The sequence below is a fragment of the Corythoichthys intestinalis genome, chromosome 13 (assembly GCF_030265065.1).
Source record: "Corythoichthys intestinalis isolate RoL2023-P3 chromosome 13, ASM3026506v1, whole genome shotgun sequence".
NCBI classification, from domain to species: Eukaryota; Metazoa; Chordata; class Actinopteri; order Syngnathiformes; family Syngnathidae; genus Corythoichthys; species Corythoichthys intestinalis.
In genome coordinates this window covers 37,182,409-37,204,471 of record NC_080407.1, presented here as the reverse complement: position 1 = coordinate 37,204,471, position 22,063 = coordinate 37,182,409, and the positions used below count along the sequence as shown (strand labels likewise).

Here is a 22,063-nt window from a genome sequence, read left to right as displayed (position 1 = left end):
GTTGCAAGATTATCGAACGTTATCCAAAGCCGCATGTATGTGCAAATTTTGGTGAGTTTTTATGCATATTCAAGCCTCCAAATGTAAACTCTTACTGTGAACCCATGAAAATTTCACATTCGATCCAAAATACCCAATTTCCTGTTGGATTTGGAATATGGGTGCAAGAGACTTTTTGGAGCAGTTTTGCATAAGGTATCTACTCCCCAAATTTCCTTGCTCTATGTTGAAAAAACCCAATAGGAAAGGCCTTTTTTAAAACTTCTTTCTTTCGCCACTAGTTGGCACTGTAGAGTTGATGCAAATGACCCCTACAAGAACCTTCAGGGTATGACTCTCAACAAACACGGAAAGTTTGGCGCAGATATGTTGCATATCTGCCGAGTTATGACTGTTCAAAATTTTTGGCGAGACAAATTGTTGACGGTCATTTTCACTTCCAGTTTGGACCTCTCCGCTTCAACGAAACCTCAATATTTTTTATCAGGGACCTGAACACATGTCTTGAGGCTCCCCTGAAACAGGTTTGAGGTCAATAGATTTTTTTCCCTTGGAGGAGGAGCCTGTCTCGTAAAGAAGGCCATTTCCTGTTCCCACTAGGGGGCGCCAGGCCTAATGGGTAATATTTCAATGCAGTCGTGTTCAGGCTGGGATATCTCATATACATGCTAGAAATGAAAAAGATTGAACGTTGTATCACGGAGTTTTTAATCATTTTCTGAATTTGGTATTTTGCCCAAAAATGGCCGACTTTGGGACCACGCCCAGGCCCGACCCTTGAGTGAAAACACACCATTTTGAAAACTTAAGATCTCATATGTCTCCTGAATACTCTGACCAATTTTGAAGACGATCCAACTATTTTCTTCAGCGACAAGGTCTCAAATGTAAATCGATAAAATTTCACATTTGATCCAAAATTTCCGACTTCCTGTTGGATTTGGAATATGGGTGCAAGAGACTTTTTGGAGCAGTTTTGCACAATGTATCGACTCGCCAAATTTCATCGTTCTACGTTGAAAAAACCTAATAGGAAAGGCCTTTTTGAAAATTTCAAGGGGGCGCCACTGAGCGATTTTGTTAAATTTTTTTGTAGATTATCAAAATTTACGCAAAGTTGCATGTATGTGCAAATTTTGGTGAGTTTTCGTGCATGTTCAGGCCTCCAAATGTAAACCCCAACTGTGAACCGATAAAAATTTCACATTTGATCCAAAATATCCGATTTCCTGTTGGATTTGGAATATGGGTGCAAGAGGCTTTTTTGAACAGTTAGGCATAAGGTATCTACTCCCCAAATTTCATTGCTCTACGTTGAAAACCTGAGAGGAGAGGCCTTTTTGAAAATTTTAAGGGTAAAGGGGGCGCCACTGAGCCATTTTTTGACATTTTTTCAAAACGACACAAGATTATCGAAATTTACGCGAAGCGGCACGTATGTGCAAATTTTGGTGACTTTTCGTGCATGTTCAGGCCTCCAAATTGGCCATTTTCATTTGCCCTGAAAAAAGAAGAATAATAATAATAATAATAATAATAATAATAATAATAATAATCCTTTGCAAAACAATAGGGCCTTCGCACGTCTAGTGCTCGGGCCCTAACTAGGCCTGCAAGCAGGACTGAACGGGCCCTCGCAATCTAGCGCAACTCGGACGTCACGCAACTCGGACTGTGTGCAGGTCAGGGTGGTGGCAGATCCTCCTCTCTAATCATCTCATTAGAACCTAACATGCTCGAAAGTCGCCTATTTACATTCCCACACCCAAGAGATAAAAACCCCTATTGGAGAGAGTACTACAAAAAAGGAGCCACTACTGAGCTGTGCAGCCAAGCCCTTATTCAAAACCCAAAATTAATCTTCTAACTCGGCCAATTCGACCAAGTGTGCCAAATACTGTGGCTCTATAAGCTGCCTGAGTCTCTGAAAAAAAATATTTCCTTTAAATGGCGAACAAAGGGTCGTCACGGCAACAGACAGAGACACGTGGACATGGGCCGTAAAAAAGTATTTTAATAGGTCTTGAAACTACAATGACCAACCTGAAAAGAACTGAACATGTATTGGAAAAACGAGTGACTTTCTATTGCCACTAGTTGGCGCTGTAGGTTTGATGCAAATGACCCCTACAAGGCCCTTCAGGGTATGACTCTCAACAAGCACGGGAAGTTTGCCGCAGATATGTTGTATATCTGCCGAGTTATGACTGTTCAAAATTTTTGGAGAGAAAAATTATTGACAGTCATTTTCACTTTCCTGTTTGGACCCCTCCGCTTCAACGAAACTTCAATATTTTTCATCAGGCACCTGAAGACAGGTCTTAAGGCTTCCCTTATGCAGGTTTGAGGTCGATTAATTTTTTCCCTTGGAGGAGGAGTGTGTCACCGTAAAAAAGGGCATTTCCTGTTCCCACTAGGAGGCGCCAGGCACAAATGGTAAATTTTCAATCCAGTCCTGCTCAGGCTGGTATACCTCACACACATGGCAGATTTAAAATAGATTGAACGTTGTATGAGGGAGTTATCAGTCATTTTCCGAATTCGGTGTTTTGGCGAAAAAATGGCCGACTTTGGCACCCCGCCCAGGTCAGGCCCGTGAATGAAAACACACCATTTTGATAACTTAAGATTTCATATGCCTCATGAACAGTCTCGCCAATTTTGAGAATGATCAAACTAATTCCCTAGGTGCCAAGGTGTAAAATGTGCACACTGTAAATCGATAAAAAATTCACATTCAATCCAAAATACCCGATTTCCTGTTGGGTTTGGAATACGCATGCAAGAGACTTTTTGGAGCAGTTTTGTACAAGGTATTGACTCTCCGAATTTCATCCATCTACGTTGAAAAAACCTAAATGGAGAGGCCTTTTTGAAAACTTCAAGGGGGCGCCACTGAGCCATTTTGTTACATTTTTTCGTAACGTTGCAAGATTATTGAACGTTATGCAAAGCCGCAGGTATGTCGAAATTTTTGTGAGTTTTCGTGCATGTTCAAGCCTCCAAATGTAAACTCCTACTGTTAACCGATAAAAATTTCACATTTGATCCAAAATACCCGATTTCCTGTTGGATTTGGAAAATGGGTGCAAGAGACTTTTTGGAGCAGTTTTGCACAAGGTATCAACTCCCCAAATTTCCTCACTCTATGTTGGAAAACCCAATAGGAAAGGCCTTTTTTAAAACTTCTTTCTGTCGCCACTAGTTGGCACTGTAGAGTTGATGCAAATGACCCCTACACGAACCTTCAGGGTATGACTCTCAACAAACACGGGAAGTTTGGCGCAGATATGTTGTATATCTGCCGAGTTATGACTGTTCAAAGTTTTTGGCGAGACAAATTGTTGACGGTCATTTTCACTTCCAGTTTGTACCTCTCCGCTTCTACAAAACCTCAATATTTTTCATTAGGCACCTGAACACATGTCTTGAGGCTCCCCTGAAACAGGTTTGAGGTCAATAGATTTTTTTCCCTTGGAGGAGGAGCCTGTCTCGTAAAGAAGGCCATTTCCTGTTCCCACTAGGGGGCGCCAAGCCTAATGGGTAAAATTTAAATGCAGTCGTGTTCAGGCTGGGATATCTCATATACTTGCTAGAAATGAAAAAGATTGAACGTTGTATCACGGAGTTTTTAATCATTTTCTGAATTTGGTGTTTTGCCCAAAAATGGCCAACTTTGGGACTACGCCCAGGCCAGACCCTTGGATGAAAACTCACCATTTTGAAAACTTAAGATCTCATATGTCTCCTGTATAGTCTGACCAATTTTGAAGACGAGCCAACTATTTTCTTCAGCGACAAGGTCTCAAATGTAAATCGATAAAATTTCGCATTTGATCCAAAATTTCCGACTTCCTGTTGGATTTGGAATATAGGTGCAAGAGACTTTTTGGAGCAGTTTTACGCAATGTATCGACTCACCAAATTTCATCATTCTACGTTGAAAAAACCTAATAGGAAAGGCCTTTTTGAAAATTTCAAGGGGGCGCCACTGAGCGATTTTGTTAAATTTTTTTGTAGATTATCAAAATTTACGCAAAGTTGCATGTATGTGCAAATTTTGGTGAGTTTTCGTGCATGTTCAGGCCTCCAAACGTAAACTCCAACTGTGAACCGAAAAAATTTCACATTTGATCCAAAATATCCGATTTCCTGTCGGATTTGGAATATGGGTGCAAGAGGCTTTTTTGAACAGTTAGGCATAAGGTATCTACTCCCCAAATTTCATCGCTCTACGTTGAAAACCTGAGAGGAGAGGCCTTTTTGAAAATTTTAAGGGTCAAGGGGGCGCCACTGAGCCATTTTTTGAAATTTTTTCAAAACGACGCAAGATTATCAAATTTTACGCGAATCTGCACGTATGTGCAAATTTTGGTGACTTTTCGTGCATGTTCAGGCCTCCAAATTGGCCATTTTCATTTGCCATGAAGAAAGAAGAATAATAATAATAATAATAATAATAATAATAATAATCCTTTGCATTACAATAGGGCCTTCGCACGCCTAGTGCTCGGGCCCTAAAAATAATCCTTTGCAAAACAATAGGGCCTTCGCACGTCTAGTGCTCGGGCCCTAATAATAATCCTTTGCAAAACAATAGGGCCTTCGCACGTCTAGTGCTCGGGCCCTAAATATACACGAGAAAACAAGACATTTCATCTAATCTTGAACCATTTTCAGTCAATCAATGTCTTTATTTTCGATGTCTATTGTTGAAAACAGCCAACAATTGCATCTCAGATGTAACTAGAATAAAAAAAAAGACTAATTCACTGCTTTCACTCAAAAAACTTTTAGATCTTATTAAAAATATATATATATATTTCTTACCTAAAAATGTCGTTACGCTTGATAACACATCACTTAAAAGTTAGGATTTTTTCCCCATGTGTTTCAATTGAATTTCTATTTGTGTCAAGCCATTTTTAAGTTCTAGTTAAGTTTTAAGTTAGTCTAAACTGTAAGTCCTGATAGGATTTTGAGTTTTTGCAGTGTTCAAAATAAATGTATGATACAGGCTGTATTGGAGCACATTAGGGACCAGTGCTACTTGGTGTTTTATCCAGCAATGACTACTGAGCTAAAATTGATAGTTAGCATTATTGAGTTTTTATTTTACACCCTCATCACTCCACAACGCTATGTTATGTTAAAGCCTGTATGTAAGACACGTTAGCCACGCATCGACAGTGGTCATAATTAATAGAAACCTAGCCCTCCGCAGGGCTAACGTTACGTGAGCTAGTGACAGTAACGTTAATCTTATTTATTAGCGCTTAGCGCTCTTTATTAGCGCTTTGCGCTCTACTGCTTTAAGATGGCAGCTGTTTACTAATGCCGTTGACTCTGTCATTTCGCATCTAGTTCAACATACATGTGATCTCTATGAGACGCATCAGACGCTACCTGCTACCAACGTAGCATCATACGGGCTAGCATTTAGCAGTAAGTTTTTTTTGTTTGTTTTTTTTTTGCTTCTTCCTCAACGCACGTGACATCAGCGTGTTGTCCCACATTAAAAGTAGTCGAGTTGCTTGAGTATTCGTTTCAGCGCTAATATACATATATAGTCACTATTTTGCACTGTTGGTCTACTGTATAGGAGTGGGAACCTCTTGGTACCTCACGATACGATACGATTTGAGATACAAAGCTCACGATAACGATGATCTGACGATTTATCGATACAACAATTATCGATACATTGGTCAGGAGAGCATTCTAGGATATTCTACAAACAACTAATTAACAGAAAAACAAGCTTCCAGTGTGAATTGGAATGAGTTTATCACTAGCAGACGTCCAATCCGTTTGAACTGAGAGGGTGGCAGCCAATGATCCCTCCCACTTCAAACTGGAACTTTTGTTTGGTGCCGTTCCAGTGAGATTTACAAAGATGATTGCCTGAAGAACACATCAACACTCCCTCAGTCCTTGATGATATGGGGCTGCATGTCATGCAAAGGCACTGTGGTTAAATCTTAAATAAATGGACATGTATACATTGAAATTTTAGACCGCTTTCTTATCCCTCCAATTGAAAATATGTTCGCCATTTTCCAAAATGACAATGCATGAGAAAATGCCAAAGAGCTAAAACTGTTAAAGCATTCCTTAGAGAAAGGCTCATCCGGTCAATGTCATGGCTTGCAAATAGCCCAGATCTCAACCCGATTGAAAACCCGTGACGGATATGGGAAAAAAATGGTCCACAGCAAGGCTCCGACCTGCAAGGATGATCTGGCAACTGCAATCAAAGAGAGTTGGCACCAAATTGATGAAGAATACTCATCAAGTCCATGCCTCAGAGACTGCAAGCTGTCATAAAAAGCCAGAGGTGGTGCTACTAAATACTAGGGATGTGTTTTAATTGTTATTTCTTTCTGTTAGTTTCTCATGATTGCATATTTATTTCCTCAGAATGGAGTGATTCCATATATATTTCCCTGCACTTGCGCACTTGCTCTATAAAAGTAACATTTACTGACCACCACAGTGTTTTTTATTCATTTCTTTTAGTGTTTCTGAAGCTAAAGAGTTGCACTTTTGAACTAATTCATTATTTTTTCAAGCTTTTTATCAGAGTTTGATCTACATGATAAAATGTCTAAGTGAGTGCTTGTCCGAGACTGGTGATTGCATACTTTTTGCTAGGCGTTGTATTATGTTCGAAGATTTTGGTAGCAACTTGTTGGTTCATTTTTATTTATTTTTTTAGACATTGACACTTTTTAAAAATGATATATCGATTCTTGGCAGGGGCATATCGATAACCTTTTCGGATACAAAGTATCACGATATATCATCATTTGGATATTTTGTCACACCGCTACTACTGTATATAACTTGTTTTGACCATAGTATGTCTAGAGGCCAAAAACGCTTATGACCATACCTGATATTTGTGTAGAATTTTCAAACATAAAACTATTCAGTCTTATTTTTTTTCTGTTGAATGTTTATCCTAACAAGTTGAAGAAATATTATCAAGCTTCAAAACGGTTGGTCGAGCATGTTTGGTTGTCACTGGGACATCAATATTAAAAAATTTTGAAAAAGATTTGGGGATTTTTTTGTTGTTGTTGTCTTTTTGGGTCCAAAATGTTGATTATAATTGGGTTAGGGTTAGGGTGATGAAAACAAGAGTTTGAACACTAAGGTCGTGTTGTCCTGAAAAACGGGACCCGATCCAGCCATTGTGAACATTTTTTTCTTTGGAATATAAAGGCAAGATCAAAGACATGCAAATTCGGCCAAAATAGGATTAAGTGTTAAAGGATTTAAAAAAATAACGATCCAAAAAGTCCAAAAGTATTTTATTATGTTTAATGGTGGAGGATACACTGCCCTCTGGTGGCTGTATTGAGTGTGGCTGGACTGTCGCCTTGGCTTCTTTGACTTAGTAGGAGACTCGTCTAACATGATATAGGACAGCTGCTCTCTCGTTTTGCCCACATGAGGCTATAAGTTTTTTCAGTAAATATATGCTTGTGTATGCATTTGGTGCATGTATATTCAACCTATACTTGAGTGCATAATGAATGAGTTATAATTGAGTTTGTTTTCGTGAACGATGACGACAATGAATATATTTCGTCAACCAACACTTTTCTAATGACGATAACGAGCTAAAAAATTGTTTTGGAGAGTGAAACGTAACGAGACGGACGCCGGTTTTCGTCTGACGAGATGAGAACAAGACGAAAATGCACAATAGTTTCCATCACGTGTTCACAATGTGTGATATTTTTTATTTGGTCAGCCTGCATCGTAGCAAGTGTCTGGTTGTGTCACTCATGGCACGCTGCGCCCCTCCCCCCCTTCCCGACCCACCAGTGTAATGTCTCCAGTCTCCATACAGGCTTGTACTCACGGTAAGATTTGTTTTCTCGGCCAGAGAGAATATGCAATGTTGCTTTGGCCTTTAAAGGTCACACACTCAATGTAACTCATAGCATTAGCTAATGGCGAGGGTCCTCAAACTCTTGGACAACTTTTTTTTTTTTTCCTACAGTTATAATTAATTAAAAATAATGTACTTTTTTCCTGCTGAGTGTGTATTATCACCAAGTTGGCATTGTCCCGGTAGATAGACGCTACAATATGTGCTCGTCTGCCAATGTTTATGCAAAATAGTGGGAAACCTTTATTTATTTACTTGTCTTTGGAGTATTTTTTTATTTATTTTACAGACAAAAACATTTCTAGCAAATGTTGACTAAAACTAGATGAAATTAGTCATGAGGTTTTGTCAACAAAAACTTCACACATTTTAAGATGACTAAAATATGACGAATAAGTATTATCATAAAAAAGACTAAGACCAAAATTAAAAGGGCTGCCAAAAACAACACTGCTTGAATGCTACATGACCGTGATACAGAGTATTTCATTTTATTTTTTAAAGTGAACCACGGATAAAAAGACGTGGTTTTTAAAAGATAAATGTTAGTACAAGTATTAATAATTTGATATTAAAACCCCTCTTAATGTTTTTGTTTTAATACATTTTGTAACATTTTAAATAAAAAAATAAACTAGTAGCTCGCTATTGTCGTTGACGTCACAGGGCGGTGACGTACTTCAGTCACTAACAATTTAAGGTCGTGATTTAAATACACCACAAGGTGTCAATGGCGAGTTTACATTAATAAGACATCAAGCCAATGAGTACGTTTTGTCCCTTGACTGACACCGTCACTCTGTTTTTTTTTATTTATTTATTTTTTAGACTGGGTCTATTGTGATTCACGTTCATTTGAGTGTTGTCTTCACAAGACTCCTGATAATGGCTCCCAGCGTCATAGTTTGTGTATTGTGACTAAATATTGCCATCCAATGTATTTGTTAAGCTAAAGGAGTTGCTAAAATGTTTAAATCTAGTTTGACCAAACTCTGAATAAGTTTTATGTGTATTTTGCGCATCTATTTTGATTGTGAATGCCAGTTCTCTTTGCACTGTTGTGTTAACTGTGTGAAAATAGGGCCTCAGTAATACAGATTGAAGCACTTTTCTTCTTGGTGACATTTTTTGAGAGATGTGAGTATTAGTTTTGTAGTATTTTCACTATATGATACTTATGTGTGTTGTGAAAGAGTTGCCGAAGCTTATGCCAATAAACGGCGCCGTCCAAGCTACGAATCTGAATGCCTGTGTCCACTCTCCTTTCTCTCACCCACTGTGATTAAAGAAACTACAGCGTCAGTCAAGGGAAAAAACGCACTCCTTGGCTTGATCCTTAATTTATGTAAAACTTGCCGTTGACACCTTGTGGTGTATTTAAATCACTACCTTACATAATTAAAGAGTGACACGTTTTTTTTTTTTTTTTTTTTTTTTTTTTTTTTTTAAAGAGTGTCAGGTAGAATTCTGGCAGCGTGGCCCTGTGACGTCACCGCCCTGCGACGTCAACAACAATGGCGACCTACTAGTTAAAATAATTTTACAAATAGTATAAAAACAAAAACATTAACAGGGGTTTTAATATCAAATTTTATTAACTTCTACTAACATTTATCTTTTAAGAACTATAAGTCTTTCATTTCAAAACTGGTCAGTCTTCGTCAAGTTTTAGTCAACGAAAACTCAGACAAATTTCGTCTAGTTTTAGTCGACAATTCTCAAAATGTTTTCATTTATAAATTTTTAAAATTTTAGTCCATGAAAAAATCAATAAAAGGTTTCCAAAAATTTCTGAATGAACATGACAGACAGACGAAACTGTGGAGTCTACAAGGACATAACCATTTTAATGATGATAATACACACTCAGCAGGGAAACAGCACATTTTTGCAATTAAATAAACTACGAACTCTATGTAAAATGTTTTCCAAGAGTTTAAGAAAGACACCGAAGTCACCGCGCTACATGCGAATGCTAGCGCGAGCGCAAGGCTAACGCCACAACTTGCTTTAGTGTGTGATGATCACTCAGAACAGACCTTTCTGGGTTACAAAAAAAAAAAAACTGCCTTGGTTTTAAAAATATTTGAATTTTAAGTTTTTAAAAATAGTTCTCCAATGACTCGGCCCCACGCCCCGTCACCTAATGGTAAAGTCTATGACCGAGCATTCTCAGGCTCATCTTTTTTTCCCCCATTTTATTTTTTGACTGTGGTCAAGCTTGCCTCCTGCCAAAAATCTGACTTCAAGGTAGGCGCTAATGCGCAGCTTAATTACTGCCGTCCTACCTGCCTCTCAGTATTTGCTGACGTAATTGCTGCATGAATTCCGATTTGGGAGACTTGAAAGTTCAGACCACAGCCACCATCTGGTAAAATGTAGCCCAGATCGAATTTTAACCACATACGAATGTGACCTAGATCGGATTTGAAATCCACTTCTATGCGACTTGTTCCATTCAGACAGTCAGGTTAATGCCTCACTCGAGTTGGAAAAACATGAAAAAATTGGATTTGTGCATTAACCCTTGAGAGTCGAAGGACGCGCCGGCGCGTCCTCAGCGCTCTTTGAAGTGCCCTCACGTTTTAATTACGTCACCCACATGCCGTTGGTTGGTCTCGTTTTAAAGTGCGGAAGTTGCGGTTTACTCTCGTTATTATTTGAAGTCAATCGACCAACTAGAACGTGAGATATTGTCATTTAAGTTTTATAGTTTTATTGTCCTCTCAAAAAAACATTAATACGCTGCATGGATCATTTGTTTATGTCTATATTTCCATCATTTCTAGTGCTTTTTCAAAACGTAAGCTCCATGAAAAAAACACAAATCAAACGAACCCTTTCGAAGTCACAGTGGAAGCACAAAATGCGTTTTTTTTTTTTTTTTTATAAATATAACTGCGGTGCGAGGTTCAACCGAACGAGAGGGAGGAGGAGTGTTCTGAAGCAGCGAGGTGGCGAGTGACGGCCAGTTGGATACTGCTGGATCGAGCAGCGACTTTGTGTGACTTTGACAATGAACGGAAAACTAAATTTAGCGCAAGCAATTGTGCTTCTGATCAACTTGAGGAAGAGGATGGTCCAAATTCGTCATCATCGTCTTCTTCGGAAGAGTCCTCGAGTGAAGATAGTGACGGATTTGAACACGTGGGTGACGCCATCGACGAGCAGAGGTAAACCAACTCAACTCTTTTTTTTCATGCTGAAAACGTTTCTTTTGAAAGTTTCTTTTGATATTGCAAGACAAAGTTAATTTTGATGCAATATAAGTGTGTGTTTGTGTATATAATAATAAAATGTGCATATCAGATCAAAGTCGCACTGTGGGTATCCCAGGCAGGAATTTATCATTTGTGGTGTTCTTCTTTCTATATGAAGATTAGGGATGTAGCACATATTCAGCTATGGTATTCTTTCTATTGTCATACATATAGATTTCCATTATTATTTATTGCTGTATATATTTTTATTTTATACTTTATTATTTTCATAAATACTGACTTATTTTCATGTACATTTATAGTGACAATGAAAGCAAAGTGAAATGAAAATGGAAGGGTGGAAAGAGGACCGACACCCCATGGAAGTGTGAGCTGTGTGATGTAGCCGTGTCTAATTCCAGGACGAAACTGCTTTTCGGAGTGGCATGACTGAAAAAAATTTAACTTGTTTATTGTAAATATTTTTGAAAATGCTTTTTTCCCCCCAATGTTATATATATATTTTTTTTCCCACATCAATCTTCTCAATTTGTGTATATAAATGTGTGTTCAAGAAGCTTGATTGTGTGTACATAGTTTTCATCAGGCGATTGGCCGCAATACCTAAACTCATAAAGAGATGGCCTCTAAACACTTTTTGTGTTAGATGGTATATATTTTTTCACTGTTCTTCACTGTTAGGTCTGCTGTATATAACCTGTTTTGACTGGAGCATGTATAAAGGCAAAAAACGCCTATGGCTATACCTGTTGTTTATGTTGAATTGTCAAATATAAGACTATTTATTCCAAATTTTTTTGGTTGAATGTTCATCCTAACATGTTGAATAAATATTACAAAGTTTCAAAACGGTTCGTTACGCATGTTTGGTTGTCAATTGGACATCAATATTAAAAATTTTGACAAAACGATTTGGGAATTTTTGGTCTTTTTGGGCCCAAAATGATGATTTATAATTGATCAGTGAAGGAAACAACAATTTGGACATGAAGTTCAAGGTGTCACAAAAAAAGGGACCAAACCAGGCCATCGTAAACAATTCTTTCTTTGAAATATAAAGGCAACTTCAAAGGCATGCAAAATCAGACAAAATAGGCCCAGACCTTAAAGGGTTAAAGTGCGTACGACAGAATTTAAAAAAAAAAAAGTCTTAAATAGCATTATTATGTGAATTAGAATCATATTTTGAGACGATTCGACTACATGCAACAATTTGGCAAAGCGCAGAAATTAGTCTTTTAATCTGCCGGTTAGCCCCTGCCAGTCATAGAGATCTAGCGTCCCCAACAGGAGGATGACGTCGGCAGGACATTGGTTTCATCTGATTTACAATTCAACCCATTGAGGGGGAATTATTCAGAACAAGGAAAATGTGACGAAGAGAGCCGCAAAATGTCATTGTTTCAGTCTCTCTACTCCCATATTTTTACAGGATATTCTTTTTATCCAAGTATTTTTCCCCAATTGCTAATTAAATGGTATGGTCATGACAAATAACAGTCTTGTGCTAAATGGAATATGAAATATTAAAAATGCATTTATTCAGTATGACATGGCAAAATTAATCCATAATGGTCAAAAGTTTCGACTTCACCTTTACTGTCGTACCTCCAGAATGATATTTTATGCCACCGGAATTGGTCAGGCTTTTGTCATTTCCTTGCCCTGGCTTCGGAGAGCGTAAACAAACCAGGAGGCGTGACAGTTAGCTGACATGCTAACGGAACTGAGTGATGTTTCAAAGTCTATTCTCGGCTTTCGAAACGAAAAATCACACAAAACTACCCGGGACCATGTCACACTGAGGCGGGGTTGTCGATCGTCGGCGAGCAAGTTACAGCTGGTCCCCTGCTGCCGGCAGGAGAGCATGTTTTCTGGGGAAGCAGTTAGAGAATTACCGCCGGACAAACTGGCCGACATCGGAGGAGCTCGTAGCTGCCACATGGTCAACACGAATATGGCGTAAATTAATGCTTAACTACACAGCGAAGACAAACAGTCAGAGAGCGGCGTGCAGTTGTTGTGCAGCTAACATGGCAGGATGTGTCTGAGGGGATCTTTTCTAAATGTCCATCCATGATCAAAAGTAAGTAAATAGTCCTTTATATAAAGACAGTTTGTAGTTTTTACTTTGACATCGCTGTATTTGCGGCCATTTTTAACACAAAGTTGCAATTTCTGATTGTGTGCCTGGTGATCTGTCAAATTTTGCACCCAAAGAGAAGCCGAGTATAGACCCTACCCACCTGGTGCCGCCCATTTGTCCGTCAACACATCATGTTTACCTGTTACGGCTACGCACATTCCTCATATTTACGACGTGTTTTTCTGCTCGTTAACATTAATAATCACAATGGTGAATAGGAGTGGGAACCTCAGGGGACCTCACGATACGATACGATTCGCGATACAAGGCTCACGATAACGATTATATCACGATACAGCGATTATCGATATATTGGTCAGAAATTGGATACATGACATTCTACGATACAACTGTTGAAACAAAACAAAAAAATTAAAAATGGAAAAAATACTGTTTAAGTCATTTATTAAACAGTGACACCTTTTCTGTGCAACATTGCTGTAAAATATAAATCTACTGCAAATTGTGCCCCTGCACATATAGAGGAAACAAACCACGACCACTGATATCACTTTGAGAGATCATGATGAATGGCACCCTTAATTTTTTAAAAAGTTTTAAATCTTAAAAAAAATAAAATAAAAAGGTGTCAGCAGTTGAGCTTGGAGTGGGGCAATGATAAAATTGGTGGGTCTTTTCTTTGTATATGACCTTTGTTGCTTGGTTTGAGGACTTCCGCCATCTGCTTCAGCATTTAAGATGTCAGACTTGCTCAGTCACAGTCTTCCTCACCTTAAAAACAACAAAATAAAACAAAAAATATTAGCTACTTCATACCGTTTGAGTTGAAATCCTGATTTTTTTTTTTTTTTGTGTGTTGAAAGTATTGAATTACAAAAAATATGAATTGAATGTATAGAAATTAAAAATAATATCAATAAATAAATAAAAAATAAAATAAAATCAATAATTACCTATTTTTAATATGTAGGCTACATTAATTATCATGCACATCACTTTATATATCTTGGAACCTATTCAAACCATTTTTATAGCTTATTGTATCAAAATGACAGTAATAACAGTTTGTGTAGTAAACTAGATGGAAAGTGGTTCTGAAATAATATCAAATAAATCAGTAAATTCATGTGGGCTTGTTCGATATTCATTTTCATCCAGTTTAGGGTCCTGGTTTATTTTAAATCATTCAACATCAAATGTCATCAAAATAATACATGTAAATTAAAAAGTCAATTACATTGCAAAACTTTCTTACCACAAGTGATGAAAGCGAAGCTCACGAACTCCGGTATCCACTACGTCACCAGCTCCCAGTGAAACTTATTTTTCTTAGACAACTCTTGCATACAGCAAAGGCCTTGTTCACCTTACTTCCTTTCTTGTTGGTGTAAAATCTAAAATGTGTCCCCATGTGTGATTTGTAGCAATATTTTTCTAATTTTTTCCTCCCCCTTCTCACGGGGCTTTTTTATTTTTTCAACCCCCTTGGAGCTGCCTCTCTTCTTCTCTAGACAACTTGTGCGCACTTTACCCTCACCGCCACTCCCGAGCGCCCCTAGTGGACCGCCAAGGAATTGCTCAACAAACATTGAGCAGTTTACAGCATCCATACTCCATTGTATGGCCAATATGTTAAATAAAAGTATCGATACTTGGCGGGAGCATATCGATAACCCATCGGGTTGCAAAATATCGCGATATATCGCTGTATCGAGATATTGTCACACTCTTAATGGTGAAGGCGTGTGTGGCGGTCGGTTGCAATAACAGAGAAGATAGACGGAGAAGACGGAGAGACTTGAAGTTCTACCGGATTCCGAGAGACCCGGAGAGAAGAGAGCGAGATGGGCTGCTGCAATTCGACGAGAAAACTGGGCTCCAAACGATTACCACAGATTATGTAGTAGTCATTTTATATCTGGTAAGATGCATTTAATATATATTTAGAGGGTTTTGGGCTGACAACCACAATTAAGATCATTGCTAGGCTAATCGCCGACAACATACACGTATGTATGTAGTGAGAGTGCTATCGCTAAACCATATAAACATTAAAAGCCCTAACTCCATTGACAAACGACATGAAATACATTAGACTTGACAGTGGATGTTAGCAAAAACAAAAGATTTTGAATTGAAAATTTCGTAACTCACCTTTCCAAGCACAAGATAGATTCCTGCCGAATTTTCGTGGACGAGGACCTGTTTCACCCAACCAGCAACGAAGTATTTATAAGCCTCCAAGCTCTTAAAGTTTTTCAAACTTTCGTGAGAATAGGCTGATTTTGTGTGGACAAGATAGTTGTCCATATCAGGGTAGCTAGCAGATGTCAGGCAAATACGGCGGAGACACCGGGTCGAAAAACATCGATTTAGGCATCAAATATGGATCTGGCGAATGGATAAACTGAAGCTTTTCCACATAACGCCTTTTATGCAACGCATCAAGTGAGTTTACGGCATCCGAAAGCACCGGGTCTTCCATGAAATGCATTATAAATTGCTCGATCAATTGAGACCATTGATAATACAGACACAAAATGATGGACAAGGGGGCGGAATCATACAGCGAGCACGTGATTTTGTGACGTCGGTGGGTAGGGTCTATAGCGCTCTCCCGGCGGGGGGATGTGCGACAAGCCGCCGGTCGTCGGCCGGGTGGCATTCTCGTTGGACAAGGAGCATGTCAGCCACAAAATGCAATCCATCTCTGCATTAAAACGTGTGGCACTATCCCAGTATTTGACATAATACAACAAACACGATGTTTACTCACTTCCTAGTAAGTCCAATGGTCCCACAGTTGTCGCACACTTGTTTTGGGCGATCTCGGGGTGAATGGGAACTTTTTGAAACTTAAAAAGGCTCACACTCCTCTCCCTGGTGCAGCTACAAAAGCCTGCAGCCGTTTGGCTGGCGTGATGCGAAAAATAAACGAATTAATCCGCAAAATCAGCTGAATCCACAATCCATCTGCATGCTACGAAGCAATGCTGTATTATGAGATGCTGACCCAGCTGACGTCATGTTCGCATTCGTCCTAAACCCGAGACTGGAGCCGGAAGTAGCTTATTTTCATAGCGCGAGATTCAGAAATTGAATATATATATAAAACGATCGCTTCCACACACATCCAAACAGTCCATTTCATTCAGAGGCATAAAAACCCACATGAAATGAACATGCTTTTTGGTGTCATAACCCTAAGTCCTGCGGTCTGAAACTAGCCTAGTGTATTGGGCGTCTAGGGCTGCCAATGGCAGCCATTTAACAGATTAACAGTTAATAGAGACACTATTCATTGGCAGATTTTGGTAGCAACTTGTTGGTTCCTTATTATTATTATTATTATTTTTTAAACATTGACACCTTTTTAAAACAATATATCGATTGTTGGCAGGAGCATATCGATAACCTTTTGGGATCCAAAGTATCACGATATTTCATCATTTCGATATTTTGTTATGCCCCAAATATTGTCAGATCTTGGCCTATCGCAATAACTAATTTTAAGAAGCGATATATTGTCTCAAATTATTGCCCATATGCGATATTAGTCCTTTTTAAAACCAATTCAACCACTAATGTAGTGACAATACATCCTAATAAATCACCCAATCAAATGCAATAAACTGTTATTCTTCAATAAAACACAAATTATATTTAAATGAATATAAAAAAAAAAAAAAACACCCACACACATACACACACACACAATGCATTTGAAAGGTAGCCAAGTGCATGTATATGAAATATTTGAGAAACTCAATGCCATTTTTGTTTTCTGCCAATAGACCCTGACTAAGCCCTGTACCCAGTCAAGCACTGGATGATAGTTTAGCAGTTTGTGATGACGTGTGCCCAGTGAAGTTGACGAAGCAAACACAGTGAGTTTGTTTCTTTCATCCAATAGTTCATTTTAGTCAGCGTCCAATAACTTAACTCAAAACATTTTATCCCAATGAAATAACAAACCAAAAGACTCAAAAAACATATTTACAATGGAACAAACATAATGAGCACATTTCTCTCAGGCACGCTGCACTAAGCCAGTCAAAAACTGTTTTGCCCTCCTAACTACCAACACTGTCATTTTAAGCCTACAATCGATGCTCAGTTTCGCACTCACCACTTGAAAAATAACTAATAGAAACATATGGAACATGTGTGAATATGAAACATACTTCTGTTTTTATAATGAATGGGGAAAAGGGGAAGTGACGTACGCCATAAAGCAGTCAACACATTTGTAGTTTTTTTGTGTGGCAGGGTTTCTGCCACCCTCCTCAAAGTTAATTAGTGCCGTGAAAGCGATACAGACCCCCTCAAGATATAAAAGAGGTGTCATTCAACTAGTTGTCAGTTGACAATTATCTGCCCTTTGTTAACATCAATACATTTTCTGTTGCAAAATTTGACTTGAAGTGTTTGTTATTTAACATTTACCAGCTTTGGTGTCCAAAACTTGTTTTTAAAATGAGAAACTCAAAGGTCTCAAAAATTTCAGACAGAGCCCCGAGTAACTTGATACTCACAGAACAGCGAGCGTGATGTGGGGTCGTCACTCTCTGACGGTTGAGCGATGAGGTTGTCTGTATTGGCTCCTTCTGTTGAACTGCTGCTGCTGCCACTCGGACGCTCTGCCTCTTTGCTAGCCTCACTCAAATCTCCACACTTCAAGGGCTCACCAGTCCACTTGGGGATGTCCCCCACCTCCACTTTAACATATGGAAGATCCTCCTCCTCCTTTTTTAGGGGATGAGGTTGCTGCTTCTGCTCAATGTGGGGATTCTCATCTTTAATGAAATATTCCTCCTGCTCCTCTTTAATGTGGACAAACTCTTCCTCCGCCTTCTTGATGTATGGCGACTCTTCCTCCTCTTCTTCTTCCATGCGCGCAGACTCCTTGCTTTCAGTACAATGACTGACATCTGCAAGACCAAGACCATTATCATATAAACTTTATTTCTTCATTTGCCATATTCAGTCCCCAAAATATTTATTGCTTCAGAAATATGCCTCTGTGACGATTTTGTATTTATTTGTATCTTGTTGTCATCCACTATGACACAATGTACTATATTTTACGCACTTTAAGGCACACCTAAAAGGCTTCAATTTTCTCAAAAGCAGACAGAGCGCCTTATAATCCGATGTGTCTTATATATGGATCAATATTGGTTAAACATGGCATGACATTAGTGCAGCACCATCTAGTGGATGTATAACACAACCCCAACCACTACTACAACTAATACTTCTGCACCATATATGGTGCGCCGTATATAAATACCTATATATGAAAACAGTTTTAAAATAGGCCATTCATTGAAGGTGTGCCTGATACTGCGATGTGCCTTATATTGCGGAAAATACAGTAATTCACATTGCTTGACCCCACATTTGAATAAAAAAAGACACTTTTTTCTTTTTTCAAACTATCCTGTTCAGCTTCTTCAACACGGAGGATGGGAATCTGAGTGTCCTTAAGGTCTGAAAAGTTTTAATGTATCACATGGGGGTGTGATATACTCCCATTGTGGTTGTTCATTATGTTTTATATGTTTAAATGAATAACAGGGGGTTCAGGGGCGACCAGAGAAAAGGAAGTCGGCAAAAGAATGAACAACAACAACAAAAATACATTATTAAACGGCTATTCTACCTGTGAACATAGTGGTGCTATCGTTCTCTACTTATATTTACCAGTGGACACCATGTGGGGGCCTGGTAACCGAGGAGAAAGAGAAGGGATGGTAAATCGATAGGAAATGTAATTACGTGGGGTGGGACTTACAAAAATCTGCAAAGTGAGGTGGGGAACCCAGTATTATTTAAATCACCAATAAATGTTGATAGGTCGACATCCTAGTCGATGCTACCCGATCACTAATCCTGGCACCGACAATCTCATTTACCTGACTTTGCCTAATTGTACCTAGTCGTGCGTGAACCCACTCAGACGTGTAATAGTCCTGCAGAAAATTGGAAATGCTGTGCGGGGATCGGGCATAGCCGGGGAGACAGGCCAAGAGGACGGAGGCGCAAAAGGGGCCAGTAGGCAACACCCCGGCACCCAAGACCGGGGTACGGAGCCCAGGTCGGGCCGACCCGGAAGGCCTATGCCCATCATCCCCACCCCACCCCACCCCAGAGAGGGGGCAGGGCCAACCTCCAGGGACCCCACACAGCACCCATGAAGGTGATAGAACAAGAGAAAGTAAGTTTACAGAGAACCCATAGGTGTGTGCCAGGGATCAGTGAAGGGAAATATTCAAACATAGATCTTTATTATAATTATTATAGTTTACATATACAGTATAGGCCAAAAGTTTGGACACACTTCATTCAATGCGACACAAATGAAGGTCCCAACCCCATTGATAAAGGAATAAAATCCACCAATCAATAAAGTCGCCAGCAGTGGATGGGCTTGATTATTTGAGACATTTCCATCATTCAGATCGCCAAGCAGACAAAGATTTGGAAACAATGGAATCCTGCAGTTCAGAAGGGAAGAGAGCTTAGTTTGTTACCTGCAGTCAGAACTGTTGCACAGGTTCACACTGCCAAATAGCATGCAAATATATATATCTGGTGTATTCTCGTCACTGTTTGGACATCTATTGGATTGGGGAAACCTCATTTTGTAAGTATTAAATTGAGTTGTATGCCATCCATGCAGTATGGATAAACGGCAGATACGCAGATTGCTATTCTATCGGTTCTTGTCTCGTGACGTTTCTGGTGCAGTGCATTGTGGGTTTTCGTGTATTGCAGAACAACAACAAGCCCGCGACGTGATCCTTTGCTAGGCATCCATTCTGCGTGGTAATCGTTGAAAATGGTACACTCGTGTTGTGTGAAAGACTGCCATTCTAGGTCCCATGATAGAAACGAATGCAAAAAGGATGGGATAGTTTTTTTTTTTTTTAGCATTCCCGCCTGGAAGAGAAGATATGGAACTCAGATGAGTTGACCAAGAGCCTTCGAATGGTTGCAGCGGTGAGAAGAAAGGCCATCACTTTTCATTCATCAACTGAAAACATGTCGGTCTGTTCCCTACATTTCCATAAAGGTAAGTAACTGGAAGTGTTAATGTTCTTCGGATGCTGATACTGACTGCATTTAAACGCTTATGGCGTGTGGTTGTGTTGTTTACTTTGGCTAACCACGCTAGTGTCTAAGAGAGGCTAACTGTAGCCCTACGGGCTAACTGTGCATAAGCAACAGGCGTTCACCATATGGTACTAGTACACAAAAAAAAAAAAAAACAGTTCAAAGGTAACAAAGTAAGGGTAGTAATGAAGATGTAACAACACACAATGAATGATTATAAGTATGGGAAATGTGTTAGAAAAAAATGCTATATTAACCTCCCCCTTAGGCTACTGATATGCTTGACCAAGCACTCTGTGTAGGAGACTACAGATCTACTAAATCACCAGAAGAATCTTCTGCTTGTTTGTTATGCCTAATGATCAGTTAAACTTAAAAAAAAAAAAAAAAAAAAGTCTGTTGCATACAAATCAGTGCCATATGACGGCAGTTCCCACCAGCTTAGACACACTACAAAGCTTTAAAATCAATTTTAAGTAACTAATGTTAACCTGTTGTATGAATGATACGACTTTTGTAATTTCAGGAAAACCAGCATATGAAATAAATGAGGCAGACACTGACTGGGCACCATCCTTACGCCTGGGACACACATGTGTTCAGCCCACCAACGTGGACCGCTCTTCTAGACGAAGTGGGCGTGAGAAATTGAGGATGGAGGAAGACGTTGGTGAGCTACAGGAGGAGCCTTCAGCGCCCTTTAGATGCTCCTTCTGACCTTCATGCGCCTGCATTTGGACCTGCCTGCACTACACATTGCACACATATTCCATGTTTCCCGTAAGACTGTGTATTGAGTGTTCAATGACATGGTGCCCTTTTTACATGCTAACTTGAGACGAGCAATTGTTTGGCCCAACAGAGAAACACTCTATAAAACAATGCCTCACGAGTTTGTTGAGTCCTTCAGACGCAGAGTTGCAGTGATTAGTGAGTTTTTTTGAAATTTTTACAGAGAAACCATCAAATCTTAAGGCACGTGCGCAAAGGTTTTCTAGTTACAAGCATAACTACACCATGAAATACCTAATTGGAATCACACCAAAGGGGGGGGTTGTTTGATGTCAAAAGGTTGGGGTGGTCGCATAAGTGACAAACATATCACCTTGAACAGTGCTTTTTTTAAATAACCTTTTGCCCGGGGACAATGTCTTGACTGACAGAGGCTTTGATATTCAAGAACATGTGGGTATGTTATGTGCAGAGGTCAAACTCCCTGCGTTCACAAAAGGTCGCTGTCAGTTAGCTGGTAGAGATGTGGAGGAGACTAGGAAGATAGCACATTTGAGGATCCATGTTGAACGGGTAATTGGTCATCTTTGCCAGAAGTATAAGATCCTAACAGGAACTATACCTATCAACTTGGTTCTACCATGTGATGGCGAAGATTGCACATTGTTGGATAAGATTGTTTATGTATGTGGTGCCCTTACAAACCTTTGCCCAACTGTTGTGTAGTTTGTACTGTTATACCATTTACTATGCTAACCGTTTGAGCCTTTCAAACTTAGCTGTTATTGATATTTTGTATTTTGTTGTGACTTGATTGTATTTAATAAAACATATTAAGTCATCTTGAATCCTATTCTTTGTAAGTATAGCATTTGTGTCAATACCGTATTTTTATACATACATATATATATATATATATATATATATATATATATATATATATATACACGCATTTATACAAAGGACGACAGTTTACTACTT

General features: G+C 39.1%; 1 protein-coding gene across 2 annotated transcripts in view; it reads right to left on the bottom strand.

Moving 5' to 3' along the window:
- Positions 1-22,063, bottom strand: part of LOC130929096 (gastrula zinc finger protein XlCGF57.1-like) — a 52,261-nt gene that overhangs the window by 28,529 nt on the left and 1,669 nt on the right. The window contains exons 2-3 of one of the 2 annotated variants that reach the window (XM_057856032.1): positions 17,767-18,162; positions 10,100-14,002 (exon numbers count right to left, since the gene is read on the bottom strand). In XM_057856032.1, the coding sequence (XP_057712015.1) occupies positions 13,983-14,002; positions 17,767-18,162 (416 nt within the window). In that variant the 3' untranslated portion in view covers positions 10,100-13,982. Of the gene's footprint in view, positions 1-10,099; positions 14,003-17,766; positions 18,163-22,063 lie in introns of those variants that run through there. The other variant, XM_057856031.1, reaches the window with a different exon arrangement.